Source organism: Vanellus vanellus (genome assembly GCF_965231255.1).
Source record: "Vanellus vanellus genome assembly, chromosome: 10".
NCBI lineage: Eukaryota > Metazoa > Chordata > Aves > Charadriiformes > Charadriidae > Vanellus > Vanellus vanellus.
The window spans coordinates 20,798,364-20,820,106 of NC_138915.1; the positions used below are offsets into that span (position 1 = coordinate 20,798,364).

The 21,743-nt window shown below is 52.3% G+C and overlaps 1 protein-coding gene across 1 annotated transcript; it reads right to left on the bottom strand.

Moving 5' to 3' along the window:
• Positions 1-1,865: 1,865 nt before the first annotated feature.
• F9 (coagulation factor IX) lies at positions 1,866-17,936 on the bottom strand (the record flags this gene model as incomplete). Its single annotated transcript, XM_082488364.1, has 8 exons — positions 1,866-2,413; positions 5,473-5,590; positions 8,020-8,267; positions 10,339-10,467; positions 12,220-12,333; positions 14,222-14,246; positions 14,565-14,728; positions 17,870-17,936. The coding sequence occupies 8 exons, from the start codon at positions 17,934-17,936 to the stop codon at positions 1,866-1,868; spliced, it is 1,413 nt and encodes a 470-aa protein (XP_082344490.1).
• Positions 17,937-21,743: the final 3,807 nt, after the last annotated feature.

A 21,743-nucleotide genomic window follows, 5' to 3' on the forward strand; every position in this document is an offset into this window, starting at 1 on the left:
TAAGCAGTGGCAGATGATCCCATTAGCTTCTTGCTGGATGTAGGGGCAATGAAATTGGGAGAGGCACCTTCGCGCTCACGCTGATGTCTGAAATAGCAGCTATTGAAATCCTGCCCTGGCTCAGGGTGTCTCCATCGCCAGCCTCCCCTGCATCCCAGCACGTCTCCATCGCCAGCCTCCCCTGCATCCCAGCACGTCTCCATCGCCAGCCTCCCCTGCATCCCAGCACGTCTCCATCGCCAGCCTTCCCTGCATCCCAGCACTGGGCAGCACTGCCGGGGGGGACCTCCAGGCTGGGGACCACAGGGGGCCGTGGGGCATCAACAGCCCTTTTGCAGGTGGTGTGGGGGGAGAGGTGGTCGTGGGGCCACATCTCACCAGGGGGGAGGGAGGAGATCCCCCCGGCTGTGGGGTTCTGCCTCTGGGGACGTGCGGTGGTCCTGTGCGCAGCGCCTGCGGCGTGGTAAAGCCTCACGGGGTGCACTTCCCAAAGGCCACGCCATTTGCCGGTGCACCCCTGGGGTTTTCCATGGAAGGGGATAGGAGACAAAACGGCACTCCTCACAGGTAAACATCCCTTCCTCTGGGATTATTCCCTTCCCTTGAAGTTGGGAACCGAGTTAAGCCCACTAGAGAGAGCCCCACATAGGACCTCTGCTCAGCGTCGCCTCTCCCCAGGTGATCAAGTGCAATAGAAAGATAATAAAAAAAATAAACTAATTTGAGTCATTGGAATGATCTATTTGACTGTTTCTTTCCATGTGAAATGTAACTCAGACCTTTTGAAGGGCTTGTGCCAGACAGGAATTCATTCTCATCTTCACACTCCCGTAAATCGGGTTACATTTCACTGCACAAAATTGCATCGGACTGGTGTCTATTGTGTTGGGAGCGGAGCCCATGTGCACAATTATAAATATGTAAGTATGTATAGTTTCTGTACGGTTTGTTTGTTCTTTCAGTACTTTCACATTAGTGATTGATTTGCTGCCACCTCCCCTTCCCCGCACCTGGGTGCCCGTGCCCACCCCGGGCAGGGGACAGGCAAGGTTTCTCCCACCCGCTCAGGTGTCCCATGCCATCTGCGCTCCGGGGACCTGCCCCAGGCTCCGTTGGGAGGGCAATGCTCCACCTCCATCACCACCAGCAGCGCCCGTGACCGCAGTCTCTAATTTAACACGATTAATACAGAGACCAGGACAGGTAACGAGCGCTCTTTATAATCCTAACAAGACTCAGAAATCATTAGGATAAAGCCTGCCACTGCCGTTAGATGAGTTTTAGACAGGTTTTAGGTCATTTATACAGCCAATTTTATGCAGTCCTAAAGCAGGAGGAGCATTTTCTGCTGCCCACGATCCATCTCAGCCTGGCTCACGTGAAACCATCTGGCCGGGAGTGCTGCGGGCGCAACACTTCGCATGTTCCCCTCCCTCGTGGGCTCCTGCTAGAGGGACGATGCTGGATGCGGGTGCCCCAGGCACCCAGCGCCTGCCGGGCTCTCCTTGCCAGCGGTGCTGTGTCGCAGCTGTGGGCAACACCGATGGTGTGCCGGCCCCGCGGGGCACGCGTGAGCTGTGCCCCAGCTCATCCACACCAGCCTCTGCAGTTGGGATTTGGGGACTTGCACCATCTCAGCGATGCTGGTGCGTTCAGGAATGCAGTCACGGGTAATTAAAAGGGCTTTTTATTTCCTTATTGCCACATTTCCACTGTGTTCTCTCAACTTTTGCTTTCCAAGAGCAGAAATCAGTTCATTTAGAAATTTTTATTAAAACGCAACGATTTCTGACAAACGCGCAGCGATTGCTTTGGTGTCTCTTCAACGGGTCCATCCCCAACAGCACGGCGTAACCTCCCGGTGCTTAGGTAAGCCTCGTGATTTCCTTTATCCACTTCAGGTACTTGGAGACCCTGGTGTAGATGCCGTATTTGCCTGGCTTGGCACATTCCTCGCCCCAGCTGGTGATCCCCGTGAGAAACCAGGTGCCCTCGATCTCGGTGGTGTAGGGACCTCCACTGTCCCCCCCGCAGGTGTCGCTGCCCCCGGCTGGGAAGCCGGCGCAGAACATGTTCTGCAGGATGGTGGTGGAGGTGCTCTTGAGGCAGGTCGGCCGGTCGACGAAGGGCACCTTGAGGATCTGGAGGACGGTGGCCGGCCGGCCGCGGAAGAGCGTGCTGCCCCAGCCGCTCACTGTCCCCGTCCCGTGCTTCAGCAGGGCGTTGGTGAACTCCCGGCTGCCGATGCAGATGGGGGTGACGTAGCTGTTGAAGCTGAGCGGCCGGTCCAGCTCCAGGAGGGCGATGTCGTTGTGGTGCTTGTTGATCGTGGCGTTGTACGTGGGGTGGGGGAGGATTTTCACCACCTTACGCCGCTGCTCCGTGTTGTCTTCCTCGTTGGTGTTGTATTCACCTGCAGAGAGAAGCGTGGCTCGGGCTCCGCGGCCGGACCAGCGACCATGCCCTGGCGATGCCGTCCCGATGCGATACCACCCCCGCCGGGTGGCTGCAAAGGGACGAGCACCGCACGCCCCAGCCCTGGGGCTGCTCCGAGCCCGGTGCCACCAGGGCTGTGTGATCCTCCCCAAAGGGTGTCGGAGGCTCCGCAGCACCTCCTTGGTCCCCGCAGCCGGCAGGACCCGGACCCCCAGATGTGACAGTGGGCACGCGCCGGCCCATCAAGTGCCAAAGGTCCCCATGCTTGTGCCAAGGCTGGCAGCAATGTGACTGCGCGCAGCGTTTAGCACCCTCAAAGAGAGGTAAGGGGATGTTGCCCTTGCATCAAAGTGGGGAAAGCCTCTAGAATTAAAAATCTTTGTTTAATAGCCATCATTTATTAGCGAAAAGAAACCTGACCTTCCCTTTTCCAAAACCACGCAGCCACGGGGCAGAATGGGGCACAGAGGGCTACAAAATACCCCCACCCCCCGCCCCCCCCCCCCCCCCCCCCCGATGCTCACAGGTGCCGCTGGGTCTCGTTTGCCCTCCCGAGGCTCAGCTGGCGGCGATTGCCGGGTGCTGCCGGCGGCTGCGGGCTCCCGTGATTGAGTTGCCGGCAGCCCGTTACCTCCCCTCCCGGCTTGTGTAACAGGTAGAGGCGAAGGGAAAATGTTCTGTGGTCGCCTGTCGGCGAGCAGGCAGCTTTTGGGGCTGTCTGTAGCCGAATCCCCCCTCCTGCCTGTGTAACTGAAGGCTCTGGAGCAGGATGACTTCTCCCGCTTGCTTTCTCGCAGCAGCCCCGGAGTCTCAGGGCGCCGTTTAACCCCTGCTGCGGCGTCGCTACGTGCTTTGCTGAGAGCTCCAGAATGCACGACCTGCTCTAAACAATATCTGCAGCGCTCCCGGCCCCGGCAGCGTCCTGCGTGTGTGCTGCGTCTGCCCGCGAGGAGCGGCACGGAGCCCCACGAGAGAGGTGAGGCGGCTTTCCGTGTTCAGGGTAACGCTGGCGCCTGAGGAAGGCGGCTTTGGTGGCCGGTGCCGCTGATGTGCACTGCGAGGGGTTGGTTGGTTTGGCTGTGGGGTTTTTTTTTTTTTTTTGTTTGTTTTTTTTTTTCGCAGCGGAGTGTGAATGTCAGCTCCCTCGCAGGCTGTGTTTCTACAGGGTAAACGCGAGGCAGATGTGGGGGAGACTTTCAGAAGGTTTTTCTTATGCTACGGCTGCTTACTGTTGCTGGGGGCCTGAAATTATGCTTCAGGGATGGAAGTGGAGAGGCAAAGGGGAGGGGAGGGGAATGCTTCTTCCACCCCCCCGCTATTGATTTTTGGGCCTTTGAGGATGCTGCATACAGAGCTGAACGTTTAGCATGAATGGACGTGAAGGACTCCGATGTTGTCCATGCAGTGTACGTGGTGCAGGCACACATTCAACGGTCCTTAAAGCCCTGCAAAATCCTCTTTTGCTTCCTTGACTTGCTGCCTGTCCAAAATCCTGCCCTGGGAGCCCAGCGGTGCTGCAGAGCGGTGTGAAGGCAGCGCGAGGGGAGCTGGCTGATACCGTACCCCAGACGGAGGGAGGGGGAGTGACGTGTAAGGGAGAGCCTGAAAGGAGAGGCAGTTTGCATGCAGATGCAGCAAATGCCAAACCTCTGTCCAGGCGGGAACGTGCTTTTCTGAGGGGGGAGGCTGGTTTTGCCCAGGGCTTTTTGTGCTTTCTCACGTTAGCGGGCGCAAGGCTGGCCTTTGCAGTGGGCTTTCCAGCAAAACTGCCTGAAAGTAGATAGCAAAGAATGCTGTGTGCGAGCTGTGAGCCTCATCCTGCCAGCACGGGGCAGGTGGTGCCCAGCCCCACGGCACTCAGCCCCCAGGGTCCCGCCGGGCCCACCCGGGAGCTGGGCTGCCCTAGCGTGGAAGATGAAGGTGCGGCTGGAGCCTTCTTCATGAACCTGATTCTGTAGATATGAACTCAGTGCTTCGAGGCTCGGGTAGAATGTCATGTTTGTCACTAATCGGTTTCGTAGTGTTTAAACAGAAAGCGTGATTCTTCCATGCCTCCTCTCAGTGCTGGTTGTAGCAATCACTAACCACATCAGTGTTCCCCTCCTGTTCCTATCAGTGTTCCCCTCCTGTTCCTATCAGTGTTCCCCTCCTGTTCCTATCAGTGTTCCCCCCCCTGTTCCAGATATTCATACAGTGGAGAAACAAATAATTCAGGGAAACGTGAAATGTGGCACCGTGATGCTTGCCAAGTCCCCGCGCTGGGTTACCAGCAGGCTGCCTTGCCCGCAGCCTGCAACCGCTGGGTACCAAAAATCAGGGGGAAACACTGCTTTTCAAGCAGGTGTTCATGTGTTTTGTAAAGTAGCAGCATCACTTGCTGTGCAGTCTGGGCACACTGCCCCTGCCCAACTTCCCAGCGAGCCTGCTGTAAAAGTACGCTTTCCCCCACACCAACCCAGCTTCTCTAACTTCAATCCATAAATTCTTTTTACTTCTAAAGAAGTTAGAAGCAAAAGTAGTCACCTTCTCCTTGCAAGGAGCTAGTCAGGTTACTGGTGTCCCTCTTGCACCAGCCACACAAATCCATTCTCTGAGAGTTGAAAACTTAGTGTGACCCCCAAGAAGAGCAGAAATCCCGAGTGAGGTCTTACATGGCCAGCAAAGATAAAAATCCATCGTACCAGCTCATGAAGCAGCATCTCAACTGAAGTCCACCGGGCTTTTAAGCAGCCTGGGGTTCTTTCTGGCTCAGGTGAGCTCGCCCGTGGCCAGGCTGAGCTGCGTTCGCAAGGTGGTCCAGCGGCTCCGTGGGACCGAGGCCAGACCCAGCTCACTGCTCCCACCAGAGGTGGAGGCAGCAGGGTGCCCAAATGCTGCAATCTGCAACCGGGGCCTCGGTGCCCCAAAGCGACGCGTGCCACGTTGCCACCCATCATGGTGGTGTGGGTCCCGGGGTGCTGTGCAATGCCTCGTGCCTGGCCAGCCCTGTCCCATGTCCCTTGCCCGCGCTGGCCCGATGCCGCCCGAGGTGCTCACCTGCCACTGCAGTGACGTTGTCGCCTGGCTGCAGACAGTGCGCCGCCGTCACTAACCATTTCTCGTTGAGGATGGACGCGCCGCAGAAACCCACGCCGTGGCTGTTCACCAGATTAATCTGTGGGAGCAGAAGGAAAGCATACCCGTGGGTTTGCCTAAATCCGTGGGGAAGAAGAGTGGGAGGTGGGGGATTTTTTTGGCTGTAGGACAGGCTGTGTTTAGGTTGTACAGACCTGATGCTGCTCCTCGGGGAGTCCCTGCCCCTCCATCCCCTGCTCTGTCACAGAGGGTGGCCAATACTGCCCCGCACACGCGTTAGTGCCCCAGCTCACTTCTCCTCCCTTTGCTGCCAGGCTGGGAGGGCAGACAGCCCCCAAGACGAACCTCAGCCTGGCCGAAATACGAGCGCTTCCACACATACCTCCTAAAAGTATTTTGCCAGTGACTGGATCGTAACTAGGGACAAAATCTTAGTTACCCATTTCATTTGGGCATAGGACGAGGGGGAACGGCTTTAAACGGGAAGAGGGGAGATTTAGATTAAATATTAGGAAGAAATGTTTCCCTGTGCGGGCGGTGAGCCCCTGGCGCAGGCTGCCCCGAGAAGCTGTGGCTGCCCCATCCCTGGAGGTGTTCAAGGCCAGGTTGGATGGGGCTTGGGGCAACCTGGGCTGGGGGGAGGTGGCCCTGCCCAGGGCAGGGGGGTTGGAAATCGATGATCTTCAAGGTCCCTTCCAATCCAAACCATACTGTGATTCTATGATCTAACTGCCTCAGCACTTGCAGGGCGCAAGCCAGGACATCCCTTATGCTAAAACTTCTAATGAAGGTGGGCTGTGTTTAAAAGAAGGATTTCTCTATAATTCGCCCATTTCGTTCCTTTTCACGTGAGGTGGCTCGTCACTGTCTGCCTGCCTTGTACTTTCCCCTTGTGTACTCAGTTTGACGCCTAATTAGGCAGAGCCGCCTGCCCTCCCAGGAGCTCCATCCCCACAAGGCAGAGGAGGCAGCTCGCCCACGGCCACGAGCCGCCGGCCACGGGAGGGCAGCACAGGCTGCCGGTGGCGACCGCCACCGCCGAGCCCGGCGCCCACGCGTGCCCATGGGTGCGAGTCTGCCCGTGGAGCAGCCTGAGAGGAGATGGTGACACGGTTTATAAAGCCCTTCAGTGGGATTTGTGCCCCACAAGCACCCCCAACACCACAGGGGGAACGTCGCATCCCTCCTGGCTGCTGCCTGCATCCCAGCACGCTGAGCATCCTCACTCGCCAGCCGGCAAAAGGGCTACCGAGGCTTTTTTTCAGAGGGTGCCAGGTGAGGTAAAGGTCTCCATGAGCACAGCCAACTAGCCAGACTTGGTGGGCTTGTAGGGTGTGAGTTTATTTGCTTAATGGGTACTGGCTTCTCATATTTAGCTTTCTGGTTCTCCTCTTGCCTCTCCGTGACTGCGTCAGGGGTGTCAGCATCACCTATGGTTTGGCCTACAAAAGGCTGTGCCAAAAAGTCCTCAAACCAGGACACTCGGGCAGCAGCATGGCCTCGTCCTTTCAGACACAAAACGTGACATCCCAACAAACCTCCCGCTGCTGCTTCTGGTGGCCGTGTATGGCCCCAACATGTTAGTGGGTTTTTTTAGCTCTGGAACGGAGGGCAGACGCCTGTCCCTGACCTCTCCACGTACACCCTGCTCACTGCTGTGCTCCCTCGGCAGACGTAGCGGGACCCGCTGATCTGCGTGAATGCGCATTTACATCCCTGTGTGGGCAACTTTTCATGGACATCACCAGCATCGGTCTGCACCAGAGCTTGCAACAGAAAGAGATTTGCCATTCCTAAAACCTCACCTGAATTTATTATTTTGCAATCTCAGCCGCTTCTGCGCTCACTGAAGCCAGGGTAGAATTTAAGGGGGGTAGATGACTTTGAAAAAGATCCAAGCCAGGAGCTAACTCTCCTTTTGAAAACAATTTAAAAGTATTTGCAGACCGGTGGGTTGGAGGAGGTTTCTTTGCAGTCCCCCTCTCATCTGCGGTGTCACTTTTGGTGAGGTAGAGATGACTTGGATGTCACAAGTTGGATAAAGAAAGAGCAGCTGTATTTGGTGGATGTCCTACATCTACAAACAGATCCTTTGTTGGTATAAATTATCCTGGATCTGTTGAAACTGATGGAGCAAGGAACAATGCAGCTCATTTTTTGGCAAAGCTGTGCCTTGCAAAGCTCCCCTCCCTCAGCCTTCAGCTTAATCTTGGTAAATTCATGGGCTACTGGGGAATCTGTTGCTATAGCTCAAAACCAGATCCTTTGTGACCCGCCGGATAAAGCTGCTGTGACTCTGACTTCCAGCTTTTTTGCCAGGGTAGACCCCCAACCAGGCAAGTTTTGTCGCTGTGGCATAAAACTGTGTGCAGACTCGAGATCTATTGCTAAACCAACCTCAGAGACGGGCTTTGGGTATGCAGAAGGAAGGTGATGCTGCATTCAGAAGGCAATGAATAGACTGAGCGACTGCTGGGGTTAGAGGAGAGCTGCAGGAACAGCCAGTACCTGCCAGGGCACCTCGCCTCGCATGCTGTCTGATCCACCCACGACCCGGGTGCCCGTCTTAATTATTGGCGTGATTTTCGTGGTGGCAGCGGCGGCGGCAGTGCCGGTTTCCGTGATGTTGTCGAGCTCCTCGTCCTGAGCATCATCGTGGTCGTTGGCGGTGAAGTTCCAGTGCTCAAAGGTGTTGATGGCTCGGGTGAGCTTGCTCTTCGCTTCAGGAGCCGTGATCTTCCCGCAGGGATATGGCACTGGGAGAGAAACAGTCACGGTTACAACTGGCTGGGTGTCACGCTGAGAGTTACAGCCATCGAAAGAGCAGGCGTGGAGGGAATGCTGCCTCGTCTCAGCCCCTGTTTTGGGACTGACGTGGGAAACGCAGAGCCCCAGCGCGGGTGATATTCAAGAGTAGCAAAAGCATAAATTGTCTCTGGGCTTCAGAAATGACACCCGGACAGCTTTTAGGAAGAAGAAAGCCTGTGTGAGAGAGCGGGTGTGTGACGGGAGGGGGCAGCCGTGCCTCGATTTCGCGGGGTGCTGGGGGGCAAACCCGGGGGTTCTGCTGCGGTAGGCAGCCGGGCGCTCGGCTGACATTTCTGCAGCAAGTTAGCTCCAGTACAATCATAGTCCGGCTGGGAGAAGGCAGGGAATAATATCTGCCAATTGTACAGATAATCCTGCTTGGCACCAAGGTGAGGAAAACATTAATAAACTCTTTCTGGAGTTGTAGCTTTTCTCTGTTAATGAAGATCTCAACTGTAGGCTCATTTCAGACGAGCTCTTTCCATTTCTCTCCTACGCAGCGTGTGCCAAATTCCTGCTGATAGTGGCAGTCAAAATAGTAAATAGCATCAGGCATTGTCTTTCATCTGAAATGCTCTTGACAGCACTGTGCAAACAAACATTAGTGTAAAATCAGATGTAAGTGAGGCCCACTGAGACTTCTTTTTTTTTGTTTTTTTTTTTTAACTGTCCGCTTTAGGAATAGTGCTTAAATAAGTGTTGAGTGATGGAAAGTGCTACCTGTGAGGTTAGGCTGGGAAATGAAGGTTTCGGAGCCAACAAAAGCTAAGCTTTTGCAGGAAGGGCAACTACCCAACCTGAAAGATGATCTTATTGCTAACAGTAAAACTTTCTGGTCCAGTGAAAGTGACGCAGCGTGTTGGGCAACACAGGCCTGAGCTCTTCCTGATCTCTGTATGAAGAGAAGGACTCCCAGCCTTAAGATACTTCCTACGCTGATTGCTGAAAGTCAGCGCTTTTAGGAGCTGAAAGTGCTCCTTGGCTGTCGCTGCCAGACCTTCTTCAGAAGGTCTTCTGCGCGGGGCCCTGCGTGCTAGCTTGGGTGTGCAAACCTCTTACTCTCAGCTGTTGGAAATACGACAGCAATGAATGTTAAATTGACCTTAGGTGACAAAATATTTCTCTCCACTCAGTCTCCTCTTTCCTCTGCCAGATATGTTTCTGAAATAGACATTCGTGCCCAATTAACTTGCTGTGTTGCAGCGGATTGGGATTGCACGTGTCGGCGTAGTTAGAGATGTACCAGCCTAGGAGCGGGGTGAAGTTGGGGAATGTAACAAGAACCAGATATTCTTTAGCCCTTTGCGAAGTTACGACCTCAAGCAATGCACTTCCCCTCCACCCTTCTCAATGCCACAGCTAAACCACATTGAGGGTCTCTGTGCGCAGATACACATCGTTGGGAGGACAGCACCACCGCGAAGCTTCGCTTGTTTCCACCCAGCTTAGGTAATTATAAGACACTGCGTGATGGCCAGCCGTGAAACGGACCATCAGGAGGATTTACAGTAAGAAAGATTGTCTTTTGTGCTGAAAAAGCCCAGAGCACCCTCAATGTAGGATCAGTAACTGAACAGTAGCCTCTATTGGAAGAACATGGGAGTGAGCTCTGACTGGATGGACACCAGTGCGCGTGCTGGTGTAGCTGAACATCACGTTTCTGCCTCCAGAAAACTACTCATCCATATCTAGAAATGTAAGGTGGCTGCAAGTGGGAGAAGCGCCTGTGCGAGCAGCCATCTGAAACGAGCATTTGCCTTGTGAACAAATTCCCGAATGACTGCCGCCCTCCTCCACCCACCTAGGCTAAAAAAAAGGGGGTTAAATGGATTCCTTCGAGCCTGACCCCACGTCTGCCGTTTGGAAAGTGCAGGGTCAGGCTCTTTACGTTTGCTAGGCAGGAAAACAAGGCTGGTCTCCAACAGGATATTGCATTTCTAGGAGATTCATATACCTAAATCCAGGACAAGACCTTGGAAACTCTCACCCGAATCTCTTAAAAACACTTTAAAAATTAACCTGTAGGTTCACAGGACTTTCCATCTTCATGAAGTCTATAGCCAGCAGCACAGGAACACACGACTTTCTGCGGCGGGTCATGCCTGCAAAAGTGCTTGCAGCCTCCGTTTTTAATAGCACAAGTGAAGTCTGAAAGAAATTGAAATGAAACTGTGAAAAGCCCATTTGAAATACAACTGCTCAGAGATTTGTTGGCACTTGGGCCTTTGGACTCAGCCTATAATCTAGTCTGGTTGTTCCAGACTACGGAAAACGGGTGCTTGTTTGCAAGGAGAGTGTCCTCCTTCCAAATCACGTCCCTGCTCGTAACGAAGGAGCACCGGGCACCTCTTTGAGAAGGCAGGTGGAGGAACGGCCCTATGAGTGGTCCTGGCGCAGCCTTCTCCTGCCTCCGACAACTACGTGCTGTCTGAAATTTGGCAGCCTGACCATAAAGGACTCCTGCAAATATTTGGTTACCAGCCATGTGATTTCCCCACCATCATGCTGCTTTCCTCCCCCCCGCGTGCTTACGGCAATACAGCCCCGCTGCAGATTCTAGCAGAGGATGCCGTGGGGCAAATGGCACCAAACCCTGAACCCAAGACGGGCTTTGTCCTGGGATCATTGCTGGGCTCCAAGTTGAAAACCTCAAGCAAAGCCTTACGTTCATCCTGACGTACCAATAAATCATCGGAGCCTGATGTGGAAAACCCATTTCAGGAGTATGTTTGATGAAACAGGTCCCAACCTGAGGCACGGCGAGATTCCCGTGACCTGTGTGTGCCCTCTCCCACCCCACCTCTCTCTCCTCTGTGGTGGGAACAGCATCTCTTGGACGGGGAAACCACTGATCCGCAGACGCCCTTTTAATTCTCAGTGAGTTTTCAAACATCTTCACAGCAGATTAACTCCACTCCTACTTCCTCAAGGACACCTCCCTTCCTGTAGCCATTTTAATGCCATCATTTACTATTTTTACAGAGCTCCTTTTCACGCCTCACTTCTAGCCCTATTTTTGTTCCTGTCTCACTTCCACGAGAAATCTGCAATGAGACTATTTAAATTTGCTGCAGCTTTGAAATGCTCTTTTTAACGTGCGCTCCCCTCTTGCCAGAGCAGAAGCACAACTAGAAAGAGAATCTTTTATTAGTGCAGTGAGTCTAGCACATGATGCGAGCCGCACAGCCCCTGATTATATTATAAATATAAGAGCTGAATATCCCTCTCGCTTAAATTATCAGCTTGTTTGGATTTCGTAAACTCCTCAGCCCGTCAGGAAAATATTTGCCTTTTGTTTGCCTTCAGAGTCAAGGTTGCTGGGGATAATTATAATTATGAATTTAGCGGAGTGCCGCTGAGAGGAGGCAGCGATAATCCTGCCCCGCTCGGCACCTGCTGCCCAGCCTGGCGCGAGGAACGGGGGGAGGAGCGAGAGCACGGGGGCCCCCATCCGGGTGGGTGGAAGACTGTGGCGTTCAGCGGGTGAGCACGTCCTCCCCGCATTGACGAGCAGCCCCGGAAAGGCTCGCGCTGGGGAGATAAATTAAGGTCTCTGTGTCAACATTTGCGCTGGCAGCCGCAGCGTGCGGAACAAAAGACCTTGAGCCTGAGTCTCCGTTGAACCCTGCGCACGAGCAGGCATCTCCGTGCTCGGCGGAGGTGGAGCTGGGGCGCCACCGAGGACAGCAGAGGACAGAGACATCCGCTGCTGCGTCCCCAAGCGCGTCCCCCCGTAATCCCATGGCCAGCAGGCTGAATTTGCACATCCGTGCAGTGCCCGGCAGCAAGGCAAAATCTGCCTGAAAGAGCCCTCCGGTAGGATGAAGCTCTGCGCCCACTTTGATCCGATGGGATTTCTAGCAGGGCAGAACAACCACAGGACGAGCCCCCCGTACATACCTATCTCACAGTTTCTGCCTTCGTACCCAGCTGGGCACCAGCACACGTAGGAACTCACTGCGTCCTTGCAAACGGCTCCGTTTTTGCATGGATTGGGGTCGCACTGATCTCCATCTTGGAGAGAAGACAGGACAATTAACAAACATATAGCGTCCACCACGGCTGGTGCCGACCAAGCGCTGGAGCCTTGCTCCGTGCAAGCCTGCCGTCACAGACGAGCAAGAGACTGCGCACCTCCTTTCTTTGTAGTGGGAAATAAGGCAGATCCTGGCACCAGCGTGCACGACAGCCAACGTCAGCGCTGGGGTAGCATCAGCAGCGGGGCTTTACCCACAGCCCGAATTATGTACCCCATCCCGTGTGGGTTAATTCTGCTCGTTTCAGCAGAACTCCTCTTCCTCATGTAACATCTCAACAGGACCTCACGTCTTGGCTAAATTAGACAAAGTTAGAAGGTTTGCTTCCTCAAGAGTGGTTTAGGATTTCCTAACCTGAATTAGTTTAATGCTACCATCTTTGTCCTCTGAAGGTCTGGGTTGCTCCACTTGGCTTTGGAGACCTCTCTGTGTATTAGGATTGAAACCTTTGGTCATTGCTCTTTTTTTCCTAAGTCTTGGGCTACTAGTAACTGGTCTAGATTTTTCTTCATGCATCAGGGCTTTTATTATCACAGTTGCTTACAGCTGAGAAGCTGAGGCTTTAATAAAAATACCCAGTCTTGCAAAACTGGTGATCTAACTCTTTGGAAGGGTTAAGTCAGTGATGTTAAATTACAGGGAAGCGCACTTTGAAATGGGTAGGCAAAGGCAAGGAGGAAGGGGAGTGCCTTCATGCCTTGTGTCCTGCCAGTAAGTGTGGCTGTTAACGGTGCTATCGGGAACCGGCCGGAACACAAAAGGCGGATTGCGAACAGGGACAAACCGCTTTTGTCTCCTCTAAGGCACGGTGTCGGGGTTCCTACGTAAGGTGTGGATCGCGGCTGCTGTTGCCGCCCGGTGAGGGCAGTCGGGGCTGGGTTCCCCTTGGGTGCTGTGCAAGGGGTGAGCTCCCGTGGGGGGCACGCGTGGGGAACGGCAGCTTGTAAGCTGAGCACTTAAAGCAGGGGAATAGATGACATTCATTGTTTTTTGAAGAGCTAATTGGTTACAGCGGCAGGGAAACAAAGGCGGTGGTGAGTTTCATCAGTTGGCTTTCAGAGCACAGTCCTACAATGCAAAAGTAACTTCTTTTTTTTATTTTATTTTATAGTCTGGACTGAATAATCTGAATTATTTAAGGCTTTTTAGTGAGATGTTCTGGGCACCTGGCCAATCTACAAAGCGGTTCATTTATTGAAATGTCCTTAAAACTAGTTTCACATGTTTTAGTGGGCATTGAAATCTTTTTTGGTACGGGACTGAGGAGTCATTGGGGATGGAGGCTGAAAGGGAAAAAAATACATGGTAGAAAGAAACTGGTGGAGAAGCAATGGTCTGGGACCACCGGTGTGAATCACAAACAGCTGTTCGCTATGGTCACATTGAGTCTCCAATTCAATATGGCATTTCGAGGGATTCACACTGTACGTGCACGAGGCTGTGCTGCCTTACCTGGAGAGCTCTGCGTGAGAACAGAGCCTTTGCTGTTTGCTGATGGGGTGTTAATTATTGCTGATGTTTTACTCGATACCACGGCTGCGACTAGAAGCCCAGAGTGGATCAACAGATCCAGTGGTCTGTGTGAACCCGTTTTGTTCTGTGAGGTTTTTGAAGTTTTTTCAAAAAAACCTACTTGAACTAAGAAAATGTTAAGTAATTTTTTTTTTTTTTTTTTGCTTGCTATTTTTGTACAAACGGGACAGGCCCAGGCTGGGTGGCTGCAGGATTTTGGGTGCATGACTCTGACTAACTCTGTCATAACGCAGTTTCTGACCGCTGGAATACGTTCGTTTCGATAAACATCTGCTGCTTATGCACTGAGAGGTGACTATTATGCATTTGGACATGAAGAAAGCAGCTCTTACCAATGTATGTTTTCCAAAACTCCATCTGCAAAGGGAAAAAGAAGAGAGGTTTCCTTTGATTTCTAATTTCTAGGCACCGCTTGACTGAAGTGGCAAAGGGATGACTCCAAAGATAAAGCAAAAGACTTGCAGGAAAACAGCCACCTCTGTAATCCCAACGGTGACCGGCAAACCCTTAAAGCAGTTCCGCGGCCCAACTGATGGATCGCAAATGAGAACAAAGCGCCACAGATGCTGCACTTGGCCCCTGCAGGTTTTCCCCTCGCTGTTCACCCGAACGGCTCGTAGAGGCGCGGGCTGGGGGGGGAACAAGGTGTTGCCATTTTGCAGCGGCGATACTCACTGTTTTCTCCGTGTTTTCAAACACTTCTCGGGCTTCTTCAAAGCTGCATTTTTCTTCTATGCATTCTCTCTCGAGGTTCCCGGGAATAACCTCTTCCAGTCTGTTCGAGTTGGCTCGCCTTTGCCTGTGCAGAACCGAGCTCGCCTCTTTGTTCTCGATGAAGACTGCGATTTAAAAAAGAAATGAGGGCTGGAGAGGGGCACGTGCCATCGTGTGGTGCGGCTGGGGTGGGCTGGCAGGGCTCTGCTCTCCTCCTCATGCATTCGCCCCCCTGTTGCCCCATGGCCCGGGATGTTTCAGGAGTGTTATCATCTATTGAGGGTTCTTCGGTGTCTAACTGAAGTGCAATCCAGAGGATCAAATCTGGAGAACCCAGAGTCAAAGTAGACAATAGACAGAAATGACTGATGGTGATATGGTGATTAGAAGCTCTGAAGTTTGATGCTTAAAATACCCTAAAGCAGATGGTGTGAGTATCTCCTATCAGAGATGCACAGACTGGAATCAGCTATTTGAGAAGGGAAAATAATAGGCCTTTTCATGCTGATGCTTGTTAAAGTCTTGTTTGGGCACAGAAATGGTCCTGCTTTAACTGTTTCTGCCTTTTTTGGCTGTGAAAGACCATTTGCCTCTGCAAGCAGCTGTGGCCCTTGAAAGCCATGGGCCATTTGCTTCTCTCCCTGCTCCTTGCCCTTGCCCATGTGCCTGGGTTACCACCGTTTCATGCCAGCAGGAGCGTGACACGAGTCCTCCTCACCCCCTGGGCCAGGTCATGTCAACAAGGTGGTGTGCATCCATCTTCAACTTGCTGGCCACGCTCCTGGGCAGAAACCACCAGCAGAGAGCTGTGGGCGCTGCAGGGACCCCCAGTCTAGGCAGGATGCCCGAGGCAGCCACCAGCCTTCCCATGGTGGCTGCCTGGTGAAGGGCACAAGGACATGCGGTCCTGTCATGGTGCTACCTTGAATGCTCTCCCAGCAGGGCCACGCGTCCCACCAGCAGGGTCAGCAGCAGCCGCGTCCCTGTGACAACCGCCCGGCAGGGTTTGCTCCTCGCCCACCTCTCGGTCACCCCTGCCTCTCCTGAGCACTCTTCCCCCATCCCACCGCTCTAAAAAAAGACACCATTCACCCAGAGGAGCTTCTTGCTTCGCCTGCCCAGCCTCTCCTCTCTCTCCACCCTCCCTTAGCGACCGCAGCCATGTCCCATTTGGTCACCAGATGGCATGGTAGAGCAGCTCCTCTTGGAGCTGCTGGTGGCCACCTTGGACACGGACCCTTATCTGGGGGCTCTGTGCTGGAAGGGGTTCAGGCACCCGCGGGCCTGGCCGCTCTCAGGGTGATGGAGAGCGTGAGCTCAGCCGGGTGGGCAGAGAGGAGAGCGAGGGGCAAGTACCATCCGCTCATTCCCGCTCATGGCTAACTTCTGCTCTCCGTCCGGGGCAGATCCCGGTCTCTCCGAACCCGTGGAGCATCGGTTCTGTTGAATTCTCACGAGCCCCAGGCGGGTTGCTCTGCTTTACGCCGTGCCACTGAGGGTGTAACCAGCCCCTTCACCTAAAGGTCTCCCTGCAAGGGACTCAGCTAATTGTTTTTGCAATACTTTTAATCATTGTACAGCAAGTTTGCACCTCTGCCTTCCTCATGCTAGCGCGTTTTTGGTTAATAATGAAAAGGAGGGCATTAAAATCCTGACCTTAACCTAATTGCTTGGCAGTAGATATTGATGGGTGAAGCAGTGGCCTCTGAAAAGGCCCATCTTGTTTCAAACGCTGTAGCCCCCGTGGGGTGGCCGGTCCCCTCCCAGCTGCAGGGTTGTGGTTTATGTGTGGGACATGAACGTACACCCCCAACCCAGGCTCCACGGCCGAGCGGAGGGCTGAGAGCGTGGAGGCCCTGGGGGGGGCACAGCCTCGCTGGAGGAGACCCGTCCCCTTCTCCCCACGGCATGGGCTGCAGCTCCAGCTTGTCCCCGAGCCGGGCAGAAGATGCTCAGGAGAGAATGATGGAACTGCCTTCCTTGGCTTGGTGACCCTGTTGGGCTCTCCGTGTGCTCAGGGCCTGGGGATTCCGACGCGGGCACAGCCGCGCATCACCCTGCGTGAAGTGAGGCAGCCGCGTTAGACCCTCTCCTTCACCACTTCCCGGTGGGATGTGCCAGGCGTCTGCCACAATTAACCCATCTAATGGAGAGAACTCATTTTAATGAATGCAGCTTCGCCTCCCTGGGATCCCTCTAGGCTTTCTCAGTTGCTTACCGATCCCGCATGCTGCTTCACAAGCAAAACTTGATTTGAACTGAAGGTTGTGGGCCCCATGGGGTGACAGCCACGGGGCTCACCCTGGCTGGAGACCATCCTCACACCAAGAACATACTCATACGTGACTTAGCAACTTCTGAACCAGTATCTGAGAGGGTGAGCTGGGTCTCTAGGCCAGGGGGCTGTGGGACAGACCTGTCCTGCCAGCCAAGTGTGGTATCTTCTAGGAGGTGCACCTGGGTGGGTGGTGGTACCCATAGGAGGTTCTGACCACTCTTCATTGCTAAGCAAACATTTTGGGAAGAGGCCTTTTTTATTTTTTTTTTTTTTTTAACCTGTTACTTGCAATGTTTTAATGAAAGGAGAAAGGCCAGCCGTGCACCAAACAAAGTACTCGCGCTGGATGTGAACCAGCCTCTGCTGGAACTGTTGCTGCCACAGATAAATCAAGCAACAGCCTGCATTACTACGTGTGATTGCCTACATCCATCAACTGCTCTATCTTGTCTACAATTTTGGCTGCATCTTACAGTCTTTGTTGAATTCACGCTGGGTTTGGCTTTAAACAGTTCTCGCAGTGGCAAATCCAATGACTGTTTTATGGATGTGAGCACTTGTTTGTACTCCAGGACAAAGCGGCGGCACACGCAGAGGTGTGGATGTTACTCCACCAGCAGCACTCTCCCCCCCCCCCCCCCCCCCTTTTTTTTTTCCTTCGGTGTGTGGGTGCGTGCATTCTAAAATGGCTGAATCAAGCTCTGAAAGCTTAAAAGCTGCAAAAAATTTAAGAAAGATCCCATTCTTAAAATTAATCCTCGTGACACGTTCTGCGTAAAAGTGGCATAAAAGCTATTATTTCATTCCCAAGGAAAGAACCAGAGCTTTAAAGAGAGGAGCTACGAAACGCAGCAGTCCCTCTGAGCTCTTGTCTCTTACGAGACTGCACAAGCTGTCCCACCATCAAGTGACAAACTGTCCCTTCACCTGGGCCAGTAAGCCCCCGCACCCAAAAGCGAAGGACTTGTTAGGTTTTAAATGAACCCACCTGTAGTTTCGGCAGCAAGACACACTCCCAGAAGACAAACGGAGAGTACGAGGGGGATATATGCCATCTTCTTCCCACTGCCCAAACCTCTCGCTAACAAATTGTTCTGGTCGTGGAGCTCAGTCAATAGTTCCAAAGTGCAAGTGCTTGTTTATTTATTCTGGGTAACCCTTTAATTTAAGGTCCCCAGATGTGCCATTGGTGAGGCTCGCAGTGGCAGCGTGGGTGCTCTATGAGAGGGCACCTCCGTGTGCAAGAAACCTGCTAGGGAGCTGCAGTCCTCGGGCTCATCTTCTGCCCTGTAGGATATTACTGCCGTGTTTGGGGGTTGAGCATGGCACAAGGATAAATTAGTTCAGCTTCAGCTCTTTAAAGCACTGGATTTCCCATTCCTATCCAGGGGATGGTTTTGGTCATAGAAAAGTCTACAGTAGCATTTTCAAAGGCTTCAGCGTGGTCCACGTTTTGTCCAAAAGAGGTGGCGCAATTCCCTTGAGGATGACCCTAGAGCTGATGGTTCCTCTCAGGAACCGGCCGCCTTTGGAGCAAGGCTGTGTCAACTAACATCATTTTACACAGGTTATCTAATTAAAAACTTGGATGAAGTGAGGTGAGACTACCCATCCGTTATCCAGATCTGCTGGGGCAAACCCTGGGAACACCACGGCGTGTCCCTAGGTCCTCTCCTTGAGGCCACGGGAAGGAACCTGCTGCCTGGGGGCTTGGGGAGTGGGCTGGCGTGGGGATGTGCGGATGTAATGCCGGGTTTGGGGCAGGGAGAGCGTGCGGGCTCCTGGCTGCAGGGCAGCCTGTGCCCAGGGCAGGCTCACAGGCTGCTCCTCATCCACACCGGCCAAAGAGTGGGCTGAAAGGGAGGCAAGATGGGGGAAATGAAATAGGAAAAAAAAAAAGCAGGTTTTCATATAGCAAAGGAAGAGCAGGTTTGCGTATGAAACCATTCATATTTAATGGTGGGTTACTTACAACGTTTAAAGCCCATTCCTTCCCTTTTTCTGACTTTCCCTTTAATGTGAAGAGCTATTTCAAGGTGCGTAATTCCTTTTGGGGAAAATACTGAATATTGTAAAAAAAAAAAAAAAAAAAAAAAAAAAAAAGAAACGAAACATTCACTTCTGGAAAGGTCAAAAATCCCAAATCAAAAACCCTTGAGGAGCTGCAGGGAAAGTAGGCCAAAATCTCCCGTCCCATCCCACCCCGGGGAGGGCTTGTAGGCTTTCTGCCAGAGACCCGTTCCTCAAAACCCGCTCCCCAGTTCCTGCTTCTCCCCCTGCTCCCCCCTGCACAGGGCAGACCTGAAACCCATCACTGCACCCGTGTGCATCTGGGGCTTGCGCTGCTCTGCCCGACAACGAAAGGGACTCGGACAGAGGCATTTTAAAGCAAAACTCCATCTCGGAGCGGGGTGTTGGTGCTGTTGCCTTTTGACATCAGCTCTAATACTGTAGGAGAGGAGCGGCGAGAGGCGAGCGGGCTCTGCTGGCTTGCTAAAGCACAAGAGCTAGAAGAGAGGAGCTGGCGGGCGTTACTAGTTCCCGGCAAAGCAAGATGACCATTCTGCTCTTGTCAAGGCGAGAGAATCCCACAGCACGTTTCATGGCGCTGCGAGCGCTCAGCGCCGGGCTGACGCCATCCGGTGAGACGCGGAGTACGCGCTGTGTCGGCTGCGCCTGCGTCTCGCGGGCTGGAGAGCTGTTAGTTGCTACGAGGCTACAGTAGCCCTTGGGTAGTTGTTAGAGTGCTTGCTCGAGCTTATGAACCATAAATTCTGCGCGCTCCGTCCAAAAAGATTAAAAACGTTCTTTCGCGCAGCAGATGGGAGAGACATTTGTGGTTGCGTGGGTATTCGGAGTTACTTTTGTCTGCGGAAAGGACCGGTCAGCTGCAGGTAAATATGAGATGCTGAATGTGAATTACAGCCTTGTGAGATCCGTGTTGCCTAGGTGGAAAAAATCCTTTATTTTCCCTCTCTCGAGCAAACAAAAGGTCCCGAAACCTACAATTCATCTTGTTTCTTCTTGCTCCATTTGAAATGATCTTTATTCATCACTGACTGTAGCTTTTGTTATCAAATTTCTGTGGTAGATAAACGAGTTAAGATGAGGTAATGTGCTGTTGAGGTACATTGAATGCAAAGTGAAGAAGGTAATGATCATCTCATTTTCTGTGCATAAGAAAATGCAAATGTGAGAAAATAAATTGAGCTAAAATGCTGAAACAATACAACTCCTATCAATATAGAGGAGTGTAGAGAATGGCCTGCCATAACAAAGGATAATTAGAATCTCATTACTGTAAATATTTTACTTCGGAACATAGGTCAGTCAAATTACTTTTGGTTTATGGTGTATATTTCACTTGTAATTGTACTTGCAACATTATTGCTAATTAATCTTCACGGAAAATGCCAACATCATTAGAATAAATAAGGCTATTAATACAAATAATTTCTATTGTTTACTACTATTGCTGTCAACTTCTGGGGCACTAAATTGAAAGCAAAGTGTTTCTTTTTATTTATTTGTGAACAAAATCCCCAGAATTGCAATCCCCACCATGGGCACTTTGGAGATGAAAGCTTTGCTGTTTAGGTGGATGACATCACTTAGCTATCGGATGTGGGTTTATTTTGACTTAATCTTCTACATTCTCGAAAGAAAGCTATTTAAAATACACAACCAAGTCCTGTTCCTTCCTATTAAAAAGTCTTTCTGTAGCAATGAGCTGTTAGGAGACATCTCTTCTGGCTTGGGCAGCATCTTCCCGGCAGGGCCGCCAGCTCGGGCTCGGGGACTGCCCGCCTTTCAGGGAAGCCTTCTGCTGCAAAGCAAAACGAAGTTTATGAGAAATCAGAACAAGAAAGCTATATCCATTTAAATCTGATAGATTTTTTTTTTTTTTTTTAAATGGGCTCTGGCTGCACTGATCAATAATGTTAAACAACCTGATGGCTTGAAGATCTTGTTAAATGATTGTTCATAATCTCCCTTGTCTCCAAATGCACTCTTTTAAGCGAAAAATCCTCGCTCAAAATCTTAAGCAAATTGCAATTTGCCCTTGTCCTCTAGGCAGCTATGGTAAGTAATCCTTCCTTAACCAACAGCAAACAAGCCGTTTCTGAAAAAATAGGGAAGGTAATGTTTGATATATTTCTTTTGCTTCTTTATTTGATTACTTTGAAGTCCCTGGCTTTTTCTGGAGCAGTGATTGTGGGAAGTTATCCAAATATAGAGGCAGCACAGCCATGGAGCCCTTTGCAGTGCCTATCATTCTCTTGTAGTCATTAATATACTGGAGAGAGTACCAATTCTGTTAAAAGTGCCGTAGCCACCGCAGATACGAAGGTGTATGTGGACGCCAGCGGCGTCGGTGACCTACCCCAGGTGAGGATGTGCCCTCAGCTTTCACGGGTGGGATGCAGAAGCCTTGTCCCCGTGGCGGTGGCTCTGGGCTGGTGGGATGGCAGGCGCATGGAGATGCTGCTGCTGACTTCAAATCTGGGCTGTGGGAGGGGTATTCAGGCAGAAAGGAGGTGGTGGGCTTTGGCGATGTGAAATGGCAACCAGGACCAACACTTCGGCGACGGCAGCATACAGCGTGTGCGGGAGCAGTGCCGGCTTATAGCTCTCCTGTCTCTGAAAGCCTCTCCCCTACTCCCCCTGTCCATCCCAGGGCTTTCCGTTTCCAGGTTGGGCATTTTTCTTCTGTTTTTATGCAGAGGTTTCAATACTTGTGCCAAGAAACAGGCTCCCTGTGCTGAATTCCCTCCAGACACATCCATCGCAGTTAGCACTTAAGCTCCGTCCCTCCCATTCTATTCCGTTTTTAATTAGACTCCTGAACAGGAGCACAGAGC